The sequence below is a fragment of the Aethalodelphis obliquidens genome, unplaced genomic scaffold (assembly GCF_003676395.1).
Source record: "Aethalodelphis obliquidens isolate GAN/ISIS:26980383/991018 unplaced genomic scaffold, ASM367639v1 scaffold61, whole genome shotgun sequence".
In the NCBI taxonomy this organism is placed as follows: domain Eukaryota; kingdom Metazoa; phylum Chordata; class Mammalia; order Artiodactyla; family Delphinidae; genus Aethalodelphis; species Aethalodelphis obliquidens.
This window is the reverse complement of record NW_020838005.1, coordinates 313,798-329,331: the sequence shown is the minus strand read 5'-3', so window position 1 is coordinate 329,331 and position 15,534 is coordinate 313,798. Positions and strand designations below refer to the sequence as shown.

Here is a 15,534-nt window from a genome sequence, read left to right as displayed (position 1 = left end):
GAGTTAGAAGAGATTGGAGCCAAGACAGAGAACCTGGGGAACAGCAGACAGGATGTGCAGAAACGCCGAGACGTGGAGGGTCCTGAGAAGGAATCATTCAAGAGCTAAGAAGCAGACTAGGGGAGACAGCTGTCCTGAGAGGCCTGGAAGAGGTACATCGGTGCCACAAGACCAAGAAGGAGACCCAGGATCACGCATCCTTCGGATCCGGCAGGTTGGAAGGAGGCCCCGGCCTCCTGTTCTCCTGTGATTTGAGGTCTGGGAGCTGAAGGAGTGGCAGCCACGGTGAAGGTGACAGAGCTCCCTCGGAACATGGTGCCTTGCATGGTACTTTGTACATAAAAGAGCGATCTAGTAGGTATTTATCAGCTGAATGGAGAGTTCAGACTCCCATTCGGTTATTCATTCTGCCTGCCTCCTACTCCCACCCCTAATCTTCCTTAACATTCAGCACCATAAGGTGGTTAAGACCTGTTCGGTGACCTGTATTTTGGCATCACTGATTCGCATTTAGGTAAAAATGCCAGACTGTTATTATCTCTCTTGATTTAGGCCTATGTCTCTGATAGCACGAAATTAACTTCGAAGGGTGTTGCTCAAAATAAACCGAGCTAAGAGCTCCGCTGCAAGGATCACAGACCAGACTGCGTGTGCTTGGGCTTAAGCAGGCACTTGATAAAGAACACAGCGTCTCCTTGGCTTGTGCTGTCTTTGTGACTTTTGTCGCTTCCTGGAACAGGAGGGCTCTGGCACCAGGAGGCCTCCTGTAATGGTGTGTGAGGACTGACTCCCAGGGCCTCGCCTGGCCTCTGACCTGCCAGCATGGGGAGGTGAGTGATGGTGCCGAATCGCCGGCACTGCAACACCCAAGATTTGGTGCCACAGAAGCAGGTCTCGAGAGGGGGGAGGAATCTAAATCCCAAGTGGGAAGTGTTCAGAGCCGTGCTACACTTCTGTTTAACACCTTTGTTCTTCCAGGGCCCCAGGGGGGCGCCTGTCACAGAAGGAAAGTGGGGTTCGTGTAGTTTACTGTACAGGGCACACATGTTGGAATCTGGGAGGAGTTGTATTAAGCACAGGGTGACCGCCTGTAAGCCTCGGAGGTATGGGAGGGGTGATAAACTCCATGGCGTGGCCCAAGAACCCACATGGAGACCAGAAACTACAAATAGAAAATTCCATTGGGTTAGCGGGATCCCTCCCCCTTCTGTGAGATATTTTAGTCCATGAAGCACTCTTTAAAGGGAAGAGTGTAGAAATTAACAGTAAACAGTAGAATTTATCCCAAAGGCAGCAAGGTTTGTTTTGTTTTGTTTTTTAAGCCTAATAATAGTCTCTCATTCCTGACAAACTGAGAAGAAAGTTTATTTGCAAAAATGTCTCAGGAATATTTCTAAAAACACAGGATATACAAAACGTATTTATTGACTGCTGCGGGGATGTTGTTAAAGATACTGTTTTTTCCCTTTTTCTCACGCAATCAGCACGGGAGAGATTGGCCTCGGGATTCAGTGTTAGAAAATCTGATTCCTCCTGGGCTGTTTATATGTTTCTGCTGTAACAGACAGGGTTTTTGGTCGCTGTCATGCTCAGCCACCTTTGCAGGCTTTCCTTATTACGTGTGTTTCTGGGCTCTAAACTCAGCCTCCTTAAACCTGGTTTCATTATAGATTTACTTATTTATCTTATTGAACTTATCCTTATAAGCTGTCTATAATTCTATTTTTGGAACAAAGCCGGGCACAAATAAAACTACTTAATACTCTCCAGAAAGGGGGAACACAGAAGTGTCATCAGGGCTGAATTCTCATTCATGTAATTTTATAATAACGAGTTAACATAGCAAAATAGCAACGTGGAAGATGCAGGTATACCGATAACCTACCAGCAGGGGAGCAGGGGCAGCTCAAGCGGAATGTCTTAACTTTCAGATCAGTGGAAGTGAGGGGAGGCCTCTCTGGAGCAGACTGCTTTAGCTAAACCTGCGTTTTGAAATTTTCAGGATCGGCATCTCCTGTCTTCTTCCGGCTTCCTGGCATTTCAGCATCTCTCCAGTGGGGTGTCCCCGAATTCTGAACACCAACTTACGCCAGATTCTCGTCATTAGCGTTCTGGCTGCTGCTGTCTCACTTTTATACTTTTCCGTTGTCATAATCCGAAATAAGTATGGGCGGCTCTCCAGAGATAAGAAGTTTCAAAGGTAGGAGGAGAACACATTTGTTTTCTAGATGGGATGCCATACCTTCATGGGATGACTTCCAGACTTTGGGGACTTGGATGGAATTTAAGGAGCCGGCAGCTGGAGGAAACAGATTTTGTACCGAATACAGCATAGCATGAAAAATTAAACTGTTTGAAATGGTTTAGTCATTTACCACCAAATCCACATCATAAGAGGATTTAAGCATAAGCTTCTCCTGTGATACCTTTTAAGCTGATTTTTCAGTTAATGTTGATAGTTTGGAAATAGAGTTTTGCTTTTCAGAGCTTATTTGAACTTAGTTAAAGGAATGATGAGCGTGTATCTGCTCTAGATGACTTTTATCACTATCACTTTTTTGTTTTCTTTTGACTTTTTAATCATTCGGCAGTTGTGAAAGTGTTACGGTGGTGCTACCACACAGCTTAGAGATCACTGATTTGGTGTTTGTTTCTTGCATCATTGATAGTCTCTGTCTCATTAAAAGTATGTGTTTGTTTCTCTAAACAAGGTACTTGGCACGAGTTACTGACATTGAAGCTACAGACACCAATAACCCCAATGTGAACTATGGTATCGTGGTGGACTGTGGGAGCAGCGGGTCTCGGATATTCGTTTACTGCTGGCCAAGGCATAACGGCAATCCTCATGATCTGTTGGATATCAGGCAAATGCGGGATAAAAACCGAAAGCCTGTGGTCATGAAAATAAAACCCGGTACGTGAATGATAAATACCTGACTGGTAAGCAGGCTCTGCCTTTTCATTCTCTGTGCTGGCTTTCACGTCTTTCCCTTTCTCTCCTTGCAGTCATCACCCTCATTCAGAGCTCACACCAGGACCCAGTTGATCTCCTTGTTTCACTCTGTTTCCCCTTTTCTGTTCATCTTGCATAAGGTGACTGATACCTTCATAAAATAGCCTAAACCCTTGTCTGTCTTTTTTGTCTCCTGCAGCATTTACCATAGTGCCTTTACTTATGGTGTCTGCTCAAATGTTGGCTAGTTGACGTTAATTATGGAGGGATTGTTTTCTAGTTGGTAGCCGTTGGTCTCTATCCTTAATGACAAGGTAATTTCAGATAACTCATGGATATCTGTACTTGAATACATTGGTATGTACTTGTTATTTTTAAAAATTGCTACCCCAGTGCATTTCTAATCATCTACGTTATTTAAGAAGAGTGACAGTAGAACTTAGAAGAGCTGATAACACTATGTCTAGTTTTAAAGATACTGTAATTTCTAAGTCAGCGTGTTATGTAAAAATTGGGATTTGCCTTCCTCGTTAGACAATTTAAATCAGTGGTTCTCAACCTTTTTCTGTATCTGTATCATTTCCACGGGCAGCACCCTTCTGTCAAGAGTGTTAGGAATGGAAGATCTCAGGAGTACCTTGAAATAGGCACCTTACGTCTTGATGGTTGATAATCACTGATGTGATTGGACCATAGATCTTAATAGAGTTTCAGCACTTTTGTTTCATTTAGTTAATGTGTTGAATAGTAAAATATTAAATAAAAAATTCTGAAGAATTTATCTTTGAATATATTAGAGAATGTTGACAAAAAATAGCTGTCATAGCTTACTATCTCCCATTTCAAAAATGTAAGTGAAAAAGAGATTAGTTTTAACTGATAAGAAAACCTGTCCTCATAAAACAGTCTACCAGGACTGTAGACCTTTTGCATCCTACTCATTCTTCAGTGAATAAGTCAGTCCCACTTCTTTCTTCAGGCAACACTCGACAGGTTGACTGTTCTTTGAGGTTTGGGCAGCTTGGCACCAGCATATAGCTCAGAAAATTCAAAATCTCTACCTCATTTTTCAGGTTAAAGAGAGGGAACTTACTCTGAGCGTCTTGTATAAGCATTATTTTGATACCAGGGTACATTTCCATGAACATTTTTTTAAATTAATTTATTTATTTTTGGCTGAGTTGGGTCTTTGTTGATGCGTGCGGGCTTTCTCCAGTTGCGGCGAGCGGGGACTTCTCTTCGTTGTGGTGCGCAGGCTTCTCATTGCGGTGGCTTCTCGTTGCGGAGCATGGGCTCTAGGGTGCGCAGACTTCAGTAGTTGTGGCACGCAGGCTTACTAGTTGTGACGCACAGGCTTAGTTGCTCCGTGGCATGTGGGATCTTCCGGGACCAGGGCTTGAACCTGTGTCCCCTGCATTGGCAGGCGGATTCTTAACCACTGCGCCACCAGGGAAGCCCCCGTGAACATTTTTTTAAAGTTATTCATAGAAGATCATTTTCTCTGTAAGTCGTAGTGAATGACTCTCAGTTTTCCATTTTCCCATTTCTTACATTTTTATGTGTCTCTAAATCTAGAAACACTTTCAGGGTTAAAGTAATATTGACCAAATAAATTCACCAGAAAATTAAAAGCTTAAACTCTGTAAAGCACTTTGCATTTCGTCTGGCTTCACATCCCAGGTTCCATCAGTGATTACCTGCTCTCATGGAATAAGATGAACACTTTCATGCCTTGGAGTTGTCCCCTGAGAACAAGGGGCAGCTACCATAGCATCCCAGGGTACACACCAGAATCTCATTAAAATCAGTCTGAATATGATTCTCTTTGATGCTACAGGAAATGTTTGAAGTGGAAATTCAGGTACCTTTTTATAGTACTTCTCTGTCCTGAAGCATGGGCTCTTGTGTATAGCATTATAGCATAACTCTAGAAATTTCCTTACTTAATAGATTCTAGATAGCTTTGGGCTTAGTGTCCATTGAAATGGCAATGTATGTGGAGTCCAAAAAATCTGGCTTTTAGATTGCTTGATGCTGATTGCTTTGACAGATGGCTTAATCTTTCTGAGTCCACAGTTTCCTAATCTGTGAAATAAATTTTGGACTTCTGAAATCCCCCTCCTCTTTAATGTTGTAGGCTAAATGACAGCTGGAAATAGTCATTCACTTATGTACTCATTCAACAAATATTTGTTGAGCACCTGCTATTTGCCAAGAGACTGTGTCAGGTGCTGAGAATAAATCTGAACAAGACACAGTTTGTGCCCTCAAGAAACTTCCAGTTGAAATGAGACAGGCAAGTAAATAGGTAGTTTCGATGAGGTGGAATGAGTGCTCCACCGAGAGGTAGGGGTAAGCATGGAATGTAATGAGAGCTCGCCTTCAGGGTCCTGTTAGGGAGGACTTCCAGAGAGGGCATAGCTCAGTGGGTGAGCGGGAGTCAGCCAGGTGAAAGGGGTCGGGGGAGGGAGGCAGTCAAAGAGAAGCCTCTTCCTGGTGGAGCTGCAGGGGCCCTAAGGCCAGAGTATGATGCATTACAGAAATTTCATGCAGTCTAGTTGAAGCCAAATGGAAAGAATGTGGCAAGAGATGGGATAGGTGAGTGCTCAGGGCACGTTATGCTGTTCTAGAGCTGAGCTTTATCTGGAGGGCATTGAGGAGCCACCAGAGGATCTCAGACCAGGAAGATCTCAGACCACGGAGAGTGGTTGGGGATTGCCAGGACTTGAGAGTAGGATGTGCTGCAGCAGGCTGGCAGAGGCTGGTGGTGTCCAGCAGAGATGAGAAGTGAAATAGTGTGAGCAGAGCCAAGGATAGGCGATCAGTGAAACCCAGAACACACGTTGGGGTGAGGGAGAGGGATTTTATCCAGGATACTGGCTGGGGTTGCTAAGGTAGGTCACGAGCAGTAAGAGCCAGGTTTACAGTGGAAGTTGAGTTTGGGTTTACATATGTTGCTGTGAGGACAAGCACATGGCTGTGTCCAGTGGACAGTTACTACATACTGATCTGGAGGTTGGGGAAGAGAGCTGGATGGCTGCCATTAAGATTCGGAGATCGGAGGCATAGATGGTGATGGCCGCCATGGGAGTGAGTGAACCTGCTGAGGACAGTGGGGGCGTGTTTCTCAAGGGCAGGGGCGAGCTCATGTGCAGCTGATCCCAAGTGTCTGACACACAGTAGTGGCTCAATTAGGTCTGTAATGACTGAGAAGAGAGCATAGGACTGAACAGGTAGCACCACCGTCACGTAACAGCCGAGACGCTGTGGAGGGAGTTACCAGAGGGATAGGGAAAAGCTAAGAGTGTATGGTGTGTAGTGTGAATTGCTCTCAAATTAGCCTCGTTAAAGAAGCATAACTTTTTTTCTTTTGTACCTCTTAATCCCCTACCCTTATCTTGCCCCTCCCCCTCCCCTCTCCCCACTGGTAACCACTAGTTTGTTCTCTATATCTGTGAGTCTGTTTCTTTTTTTTTATATTCACTAGTTTGTTGTATTTTTTAGATTCCACATATAAGTGATAATAAACAGTATTTGTCTTTCTCTGTCTGACTTATTTCACTAAGCATGATACCCTACAGGTGCACACGTGTTGTTGCAAATGGCAAAATTTTATTCTTTTTTCTGGCTGAGTAGTATTCCATTGCATACACATACCACATCTTTGTCTGTTGATGGACACTTAGGTTGCTTCCATATCTTGGCAATTGTAAATAATGCTGCTGTGAAAATTGGGGTGCATGTATCTTTTCTAATAGTGCTTTTGTTTCCTTCAGCTATATACCCAGGAGTGGAATTGCTGGATCACATGGTAGTTCTGTTTCTAGTTTTTTGAGGAACCTCCATACTGTTTTCCGCAGTGGCGACACCAATTTACATTCCCACCAGCAGTGTACAAGTGTTCTCTTATCTCTAAATCCTTGCCAGTATTTTTTGTTCATGGTGTTTTTGATGATATCCATTCTGACAGGTGTGAGGTGATATCTCATTGTGGTTTTGATTTGCATTTCCCTGATGATTAGGGATGTTGATCATCTTTTCATGTGCCATCTATCTGTATGTCTTCTTTGGAAAAATGTCTCTTCAGGTCTTCTGACCATTTGTTAATCGGGTTGTTTGCTTTTTTTGATATTGAGTTGTATGAGCTGTTTATATATGTTGGATATTAACTCTATTGGTTATATCACTTGCAAATATTTTCTCCCATTCAGTAGGTTGTCTTTTTTGTTTTGTCGATGGTTTCCTTTTCTGTGCAAGAGCTTTTACGTTTAATTAGGTTGCATTTGTTTATTTTTGCTTTCCCTTCCTCTGCCTTAGGAGACAGATCCAAAAAAAATATTGCTACTTTTTATGCCAAAGAGTGTTCTGCCTATGTTTTCTCTAGGAGTTTTATGGCTTCTGATCTGACATTTAGGTCTTTAATCAATTTTGAGTTTATTTTTGTATATGGTATGAGAAAATGTTCTAATTTCATTCTTTTACATGTAGCTGTCCAGTTTTCCCAGCACCATTCACTGACGAGACTGTCTTTTCTCCATTGTATATTCTTGCCTCCTTTGTTGTAGATTAGGTGACTCTAAGTGCGTGGGTTTATTTCTGAGCTCTCTATTCTGTTCCATTGATCTATATGTCTGTTTTTGTGCCAGTACCATGCTGTTTTGATTACTGTAGTTTTGTAATACAGTCTGAAGTCAGGGAGTGTGATACCACCAGTTCTTTTCTTTCTCAGGTTTGTTTTGGCTGTTCAGATTCTTTTGTGTTTCCATACAAATTTTTAAATTACTTGTTCTAGTTCTGTGAAAAATGATAGGGATTGCATTGAATCTGTAGATTGCCTTAGGTAGTGTGGTCATTTTAACAGTATTAATTCTTCCAGTCCAAGAACACAGTATATCTTTCCACCTGTTTGTGTTGTCTTCAGTTTCTTTCATCAGTGTCTTATAGTTTTCAGAATACAGGTCTTTTACCTCCTTAAGTAGGCTTATTCCTAGGTATTTTGTTCTTTTTGATGTGATGGTAAACGGGATTGTTTCCTTAATTTCTCTTCCTGATAGTTCGTTGTTAGTGTATAGATGCAACAGATTTCTGTATGTTTATTTTGTATCCGGCAACTTTATCAAATTCATTGATGAGCTCTAGTAGTTCTTTGGTGGTGTCTTTAGGATTTTCTGTGTGTAGTATCATGTCATCTGCAAACAGTGACAGTTTATGAAGAAGCATACCTTATAAGCTAAAGGATCTACTTGTTAACATGAGTGTCCTTTTTCTGTAGGCATTTCAGAGTTCGCTACCTCTCCAGAGAAAGTCAGTGATTACATTTCTCCGCTCTTGAACTTCGCTGCAGAGCATGTACCACGGGCAAAGCACAAAGAGACCCCTCTCTACATTCTCTGCACAGCTGGAATGAGAATCCTCCCTGAAAGGTGATCCTTCCCACGAGGGCAGGGCCAGCCAGCCTGGTGGTGGTATTGGCTGTGGTGGGTTTTCTCCCTCTTCATCCCCCTCATCTCCCTCCTCCTTGTCTTCCTCTTCCATCATCATCATCAAAAGGAAGACATTAAAAATTCTTTTTTCAAATTTGGAGTAGTACCAGACCTATTCCCTTAGTCAGAACTCACCAAATATCTTTTAATGTACTTATTTATGACTGTAAATAGTAAACTGTAAAGTTGTCATAAAAAAACTGATTTTCTATTTTATTAGTTTAAGTATTGTTTGCAGTTGTAGTTTCACATTTCGGAATCACATAATTTACACAACTTCTGAAAATTCCTTCTCTCTTTTTTTAACATCTTTATTGGAGTATAATTGCTTTACAATGTTGTGTTAGTTTCTGCTGTATAAGAAAATGAATCAGCTATATGTATACATATATCCCCATGTCTCCTCCCTCTTGAGCCTCCCTCCCACCCTCCCTATCCCACCCCTCTAGGTGGTCACAAAGCACACAGCTGATCTCCCTGTGCTATGCAGCTGCTTCCCACTCGCTGTCTATTTTACATGAAAATTCCTTCTTAAAATAAACAGTCTTTTCAATGAACTGCTTTGGTTTAAAAAATTTTTTTTCACATAAGATATACCAGAGCCATAGGGGTTTTTTTTTTCTTTCTAAAACAGAAAAATTCAGGATATAACATATTGATATGTAAATTTCTGGATTGTCTTACAGTCAACAGAAAGCCATTCTAGAAGACCTTCTGACCGACATCCCCGTGCACTTCGACTTTCTGTTTTCTGACTCTCATGCAGAAGTAATTTCAGGGAAACAAGAAGGTCGGTATGTTGGTCTTCAACTTGAAATTTGGGAAGCTATTCCTTTAAGTCCTCCCAGTCTTCCTCATGTACACTTTATTAAATTACCCTTAACATCTTAAAATTTGGGAAACCATGCCTTCAAATATTATAATTTTTAAATGGAAAAATCAGTTTCTTACATGACTGGTCTTTATAATCCAAACATTAAGCAATTAAAAAATAACTTGGTTTGTCCTCATCACATTTAGGAAGGATATTTTGGACTTGTTTTGATAGAAAAGCTTTGTGTTCCTTGCCTAAGTTGTACAGCTTTCTGGAATTATGATAACTACTGAACTGTTGGAACCTTCTACTATTTACTTGTTAGGAAGGGGAAATTATTCTTGACTTTGATACACTGAGGAAATGTTCTGTTTTCAAAGAAATAATTCTACTTGAGAATGAAAGGGCAAATCACTGAAATTATTTGGGGAATAGCTTGCTAGAAATGGAGGCCAAAAAGCATTTATTTCAAAATCACCTATCATTTCGCCAATAATTGGGCGAAATTCACATATTGCCGTCAAGCTGTTTATAGACAAGTAAGGTACACAGTTAGCTGCTTATATAAGGCAGAGTTCTAGATGCCATAAGGAAGATAAGGAAAAACTATCATGGAAATTTGAAAGAAGGAGACTTTTTTTTTTTCCTAACTAGGGGCATCATGGAGAAAGTGACGTTTGAACTAGGCCTCAAGGGATAATTAATAAACACAGCATGCCAAATCATGGTAAGGCTAGGACTCTGAGAGAGTGATAGGAAGCTCATTCTAGGCAGAAGAAATGATTTGAGTCAACACAGGTCGGAAAAGCTGCACTATGGACAGAGGAATAAAAATATTTTAATTTGGTGGGATGATGGCCCTTTCAAAAGGTTGTGGTAATATTAAAAGTTGGATAGGTCTTGGTGATATCAGTATCATGGTGGCGTGCATGGTTCCTTTTCTCTCTCCCCTTTGATTTACAACTAATTGGACATCCATAACCAAAAAAAAGTGCCTCTGCACAGCACACTAGGACACCCAAGAGATCAACTCATCAGTGCCCAACAAAGTGAGTGGATTGGACCTCAGAGGAAGCTACAGAGCCAGGCCAGGAGCAGCAGGGGTGGCAGTGGGCCAGCACGACCTGTGGCAGAGGTGGAGGGTGAAGGTGGTAAGCTGGGGTGGGGAACTTACCTGGCTGAGTACTGCAGCTGGAGGGACTCTGTGAGGAGAGACCACAGCAACTTGGGGCAGAGAAAGAAGAGAGAAGAAGGCAGAGAGAGCTGAAAGAATGAGTTTCTTGCTGTCTGCCCTGGTATTCTAGCAAGAGGACAGCCCACAGACCTCTGGGACTCCCCCACCTCCACTCAAGGACCCTCTTCTGGGCTATGGCACACTCAAAGCCCCAGGTACTAAGCACACATCTCCCCACCTCTGTCACCATCCATTTTTTTCCCTTTCCACTGGCTTTTTTTATGTTCATACTCCCAACCTTAGTGATGAGTCAGCTTAGGTAAGAAAAACCAAAAACTTGTGCTGTAGCGCCACCTTCTAAAAAACGAAACAAAGGCTTCTAGTGACCAGTGTGTTGAATTGTTAGAATGATAGTAAACAAAGCTTTACTTAAATAGGAAAGTCATTTGCTACTTCAAATGCAGTGACAGGGCACTTTTCATCAAACACTATGAAAAATCAAAGCAGTGTGATATCACAAAAAGAAGAAAAACACTTTTCTAGCAACAGAACTTAAAGACATGGAATATTGCAGTCTAACTGGTAAAGAATTCAAAATAGCTATTAGGAAGAAATTCAACAAGGTACGAGAAAACTCAGAAAGGCAGTACAGTGATCTCAGGAATAAAATTATCAAGCAGAATAACTTAGCAAAGAGATTGAAATTCTAAAAAAGAACCAAACAGAAATTCTAGAGCTGAAGAACTCAATAAATGAGATGAAGAATGCATTAAAAAGCATTGAAAGTAGAGCACATCAGATGAAGAGAGAATAAGTGAGCTCAAGGGTAGGAATATAGAAACGTTTCAGGTGGAAGAGGACAGAGAACTAAGATTTTTAAAAAGTGGAGAAACCCTGTGAAAACTATCAGGCTTCATTAGAAAAGCCAACGTAAGATGAATGGATATCCTAGAAGGAGAAGAGAGAGAGAAGGGAGCAGAGAGAATTCAGAGATATAATAGCTGAGAACTTCCCAAACCTGAGAAAGGAACTGGATATACAAGTCCAAAGGCTGATGGAACACTTCGTTATTTCAACACGAAAGACCTTATCCAAGACACATTATATTAAAACTGTCCAAAGTCAGTGATGAAAAAATTTTAGATGCAGCCAGGGAAAAAAAGACAGTAACCTACAAAAAACCCCCATTAGGCTATCACCAGAGTTCTCTGGAGAAATGCTATAGGCCAGGAGTGGAATGACATATTCAAAGTAGTGAAAGATAAAAATTGCCAACCAAGAATACGCTATCCAGTAAAGTTATCCTTCAGATATGAAGGAGAAGTAAAGGCTTTTCCAGATAAACAAAAGCTGAGGGAGTTCACCACCACTAGACTACAAAAAATGTGGAAAGGAGCTCTTCAAGCTGAAGTGAAAAGATGAAAGTACACAAAACTCTGATTAAGGTGATAAATGGAATTAGAAAACTAAATCTTTTTTAGATCAGTATATTAAACAATTATAGCATAAAGGTTAAAGGAAAAGAGCATTAAGAATAACTATAGGTACTACAACTTGGTAACAGAATTGCAGCATTAAAAGAGAGAATTTGTGACATGAAAAATATAAAAGGGGAAAAGTAAAAGGATGGGACCTTTACAGGCGAATGAAGATAAATTGTTATCAGCAGAAAAAGGACTATTTGTGAGACATTTTATGTAAACCTCTTGGTAACCACAGAGTAAAAATCCGAACAGAGATAAGTAACATAAAAAAGGGGGAAACTAAGCAAATCACCATGGAAAACCACGAACTTTCAAAGGTAGACAGAAACAGAAGGAAAAAGAAACAATGGAGAGACAACCAGAAGGCAAAAGATTAAATGGCAGTAGTAAATCCTTACACATAAATAATTAAATGTAAATAGATTGGGCTCACCAATCAAAAGGCACAGAATGACTGGATGGATCAAAAAAAAAAAAAATGACCCAACTATACACTGTCTACAGGAGACTCATTTCATCTCTACAGACACACATAGGCTCAAAGTGGAAGGAAAAAAGGTGATATTCCAAGCAAATAGAAACCAAAAGAAAGCTGGCATAGTTATATCAGACAAAATAGACTTCTAGACAAAAAGGATAACAAGTATCAAAGAAGATGCTTATATAATGACAAAGAGGTCAATACATCAAGGACATATAACAATTGTAAATGTATATGCTCCCAACACCTGAGCACCGAAATATATTAAGCAAATACTGACAGGTCTTAGGGGAGAAGTCGACAAAAATACAGCAGTAGTAAGGGCTTCAGTACCTCGCTATCATCAATGGATAGATTGTCCACACAGAAAATCAACAAGGAAACATTGGAATTGAACCAGGACAAGCAAACTTAACAGACATATACAAAACAATTCATCCAAAAGCAACCAAATACACATTCTTCTCAAGTGCCCATGGAACATTCTCCAGGATAGATCATGTGATAGGACACAAAACAAATGTTAGCAAACTTAAGAAGGTTGAAATCATACCAACTATCTTTTTTGACCACAATGGTATGAAACAAAAAATCAGCAACATGAAGAAAGCTGGAAAATCTACAAATACGTGAAGACTAAACAGCATACTTTTCAACAACCAGTGTGTCAAAGAAGAAATCAAAATCAAAAGAGAAATTTTAAAATTACAGTAAGTCCCCTACATATGAACGAGTTCCATTCCGAGAGCGTGTTCGTAAGTCCAGTTTGTTCATAAGTCCAACAAAGTTAGCACAGGTACCCAACTAACAATCAGCTATATAGTACTGTACTGTAATAAGTTTATAATACTTTTCACACAAATAATACATAAAAAACCACAAACACAAAAAATAAAGAACATTTTTAATCTTACAATATAGTACCTTGAAAAGCAGTAGTATGGTACAACAGCTGGCATACAGGGGCTGGCATGGAGCGAACAGGCAAGAAGAGTTACTGACTGGAGGAGGGAGAGGAGGTGGGAGATGGTAGAGCTGAAGGATCGTCAGCAATAGGAGATGGAGGGCAAGCTGCAATGTCACTCACATCTGACATTGATGGCACAGGTTCTGGGCTTGAAATAAAGATACTGTACTGCTGTATTCCATACAGTACTGTACAGTAAAGTGCACAAAAGCACAGCTACTTGTAAAGGATGCACACACATGGCAGTGTATGCCAGACACGTGAATTAACTTATGTGATTGCACATGCGAATGCATGCTCGCATCTTTGAAAGTTCGCAACTTGAAGGTTTGTAGGTAGGGGACTTACTGTATCTCAAAACAAATGAAAATGGAAATACAACATATCAAATATTGTGGGATGCAGCAAAGGCAGTTCTAAGAGGAGAATTTATAGCAATAAATGCATATATTAAGAAATTAGAAAGAGTTCAAACAACCTAACTTTGCACCTTAAGGAACTAGAAAATGAAGACCAAATTAAGCCAGAAGTTAGCAGAAGGAAAGAAATAATAAAGGTTAGAGCAGAAATAAATGAAACAGAGACCAGAAGAACAATAGAAAGGATTAACAAAACTAAGAGCTGGTTCTTTGAAAAGATAAACAAAATTGACAAACCTTTAGCCAGACTAAGAAAAAAAAAGACTCCAAGTTAGAAATGAAAGAGGAGACATTACAACTGATATTACAGAAGTACATAGAATCATGAGACTACTATGAACAATTATATGCCAACAAATTACATAAGCCAGAAGAAATGGATACATTTCTAGAAACACACAACCTTCCAAGACTGAATCAGGAAATAGAAAATCTGACCAGACTGGTAATCAGTGAAGAGATTGAATTGGTAATCAAAAAACTTCAACACAGAAAATTCCAGGACCAGATGGCTTCACTAGAGAATTCTACCAAGCATTTAAAGAAAACATCAATCCTCCTCAAACTCTTCCAGAAAGGAGCAGAGAACACTCCAAACTCATTCTACAAAGCCAGCATTACCTTGACACCAAAACCACATAAAGATACCACAAGAAAAGAAAACTATAGACGAACATCCTGATAAACATAGCTGCAAAAATTCTCGACAAATCAACACAATATTAGCAAACTGAATTCAAGAACACCTTAAAAGGATTATACACCATGACTAAGTGGAATTTATCCCTGGGATACAAGAACAATTCAACATACGTAAATCAATAAATGTTAATACATCAATAAAATGAAAGATAAAAATCACTTCATCTCAACAGATGCAGAAAAAGCATTTGACAAAACACAGCATCCTTTCATGGTAAAACAAACAAGCAAAAACCCTTAATAAATTGGGTGTAGAAGGAACATACCTCAACATAATAAGGGCCACATATGACAGACTCACAGCTAACATTATACTCAATGGAGAAAAACCAAAAGTATTTCCTCCAAGATCAGGAGTAAGACAAAGATGCCCACTCTCATTACTCCTATCCAATATAATATTGGAAGTCCTAGCTACAGCAGTTAGGCAAAGCAAAGAAATACATCTAAATTAGAAAAGAAGTAAAATCGTCACTATTTGCTGATGATATGTTCATATATAAAGAAAATCCTAAAAACTCAGTCAAAAATATTGATTAATTGTTGCATTAATCAACTATTTCAGTAAAGTGGCGGGATGCAAGATCAACATACAGAAATTAGTTGCATTCCTTTATGCTAATGATGAGGCATCTAAAAAAGAAATCTAGGAGATGATCACACTCACAGAAGCACTCAAAATGTAAAATACTTAGGAATAAATTTAACCAAGGAAGTGAAAGATCTGTACAATAAAACTAAAAGACGTTGCTGAAAGACATCAAAGCCATAAACAAATGGAAAGATGTCCCGTGTTCATGGATCAGAAGAATTGATATTGTTAAAACGGCCATACTACTCAAAGCCGTCTATAGATTGAGTGCAATCCCCATGAAAATACCAAAGACATTCTTCACAGAAATAGAAGAAACAATCCTAAAATTTGTGTGGAACCACAGAGGACCCCGAATAGCCAAAGCAATCCTGAGAAAAAAGAAGAAGGCCAATCAGGCATCTGGGTTTCAAACTATACTACAAAGCCATAGTAATAAAAATAGTATGGTGCTGGCACAAA

The 15,534-nt window shown here is 40.0% G+C and overlaps 1 protein-coding gene across 9 annotated transcripts in view; it reads left to right on the top strand.

Annotated features, from left to right (window-relative positions):
- Positions 1 to 15,534, top strand: part of ENTPD4 (ectonucleoside triphosphate diphosphohydrolase 4) — a 36,232-nt gene that overhangs the window by 8,043 nt on the left and 12,655 nt on the right. For 6 of the 9 annotated variants that reach the window (XM_027087919.1, XM_027087911.1, XM_027087914.1 and 3 more), the window contains 5 exons: positions 553 to 830; positions 2,003 to 2,200; positions 2,712 to 2,917; positions 8,229 to 8,379; positions 9,126 to 9,229. In XM_027087919.1, the coding sequence (XP_026943720.1) occupies positions 823 to 830; positions 2,003 to 2,200; positions 2,712 to 2,917; positions 8,229 to 8,379; positions 9,126 to 9,229 (667 nt within the window). In that variant the 5' untranslated portion in view covers positions 553 to 822. The remainder of the gene's footprint in view (positions 1 to 552; positions 831 to 2,002; positions 2,201 to 2,711; positions 2,918 to 8,228; positions 8,380 to 9,125; positions 9,230 to 15,534) is intronic. The other 3 variants (XM_027087912.1, XM_027087918.1, XM_027087917.1) reach the window with 1 other exon arrangement.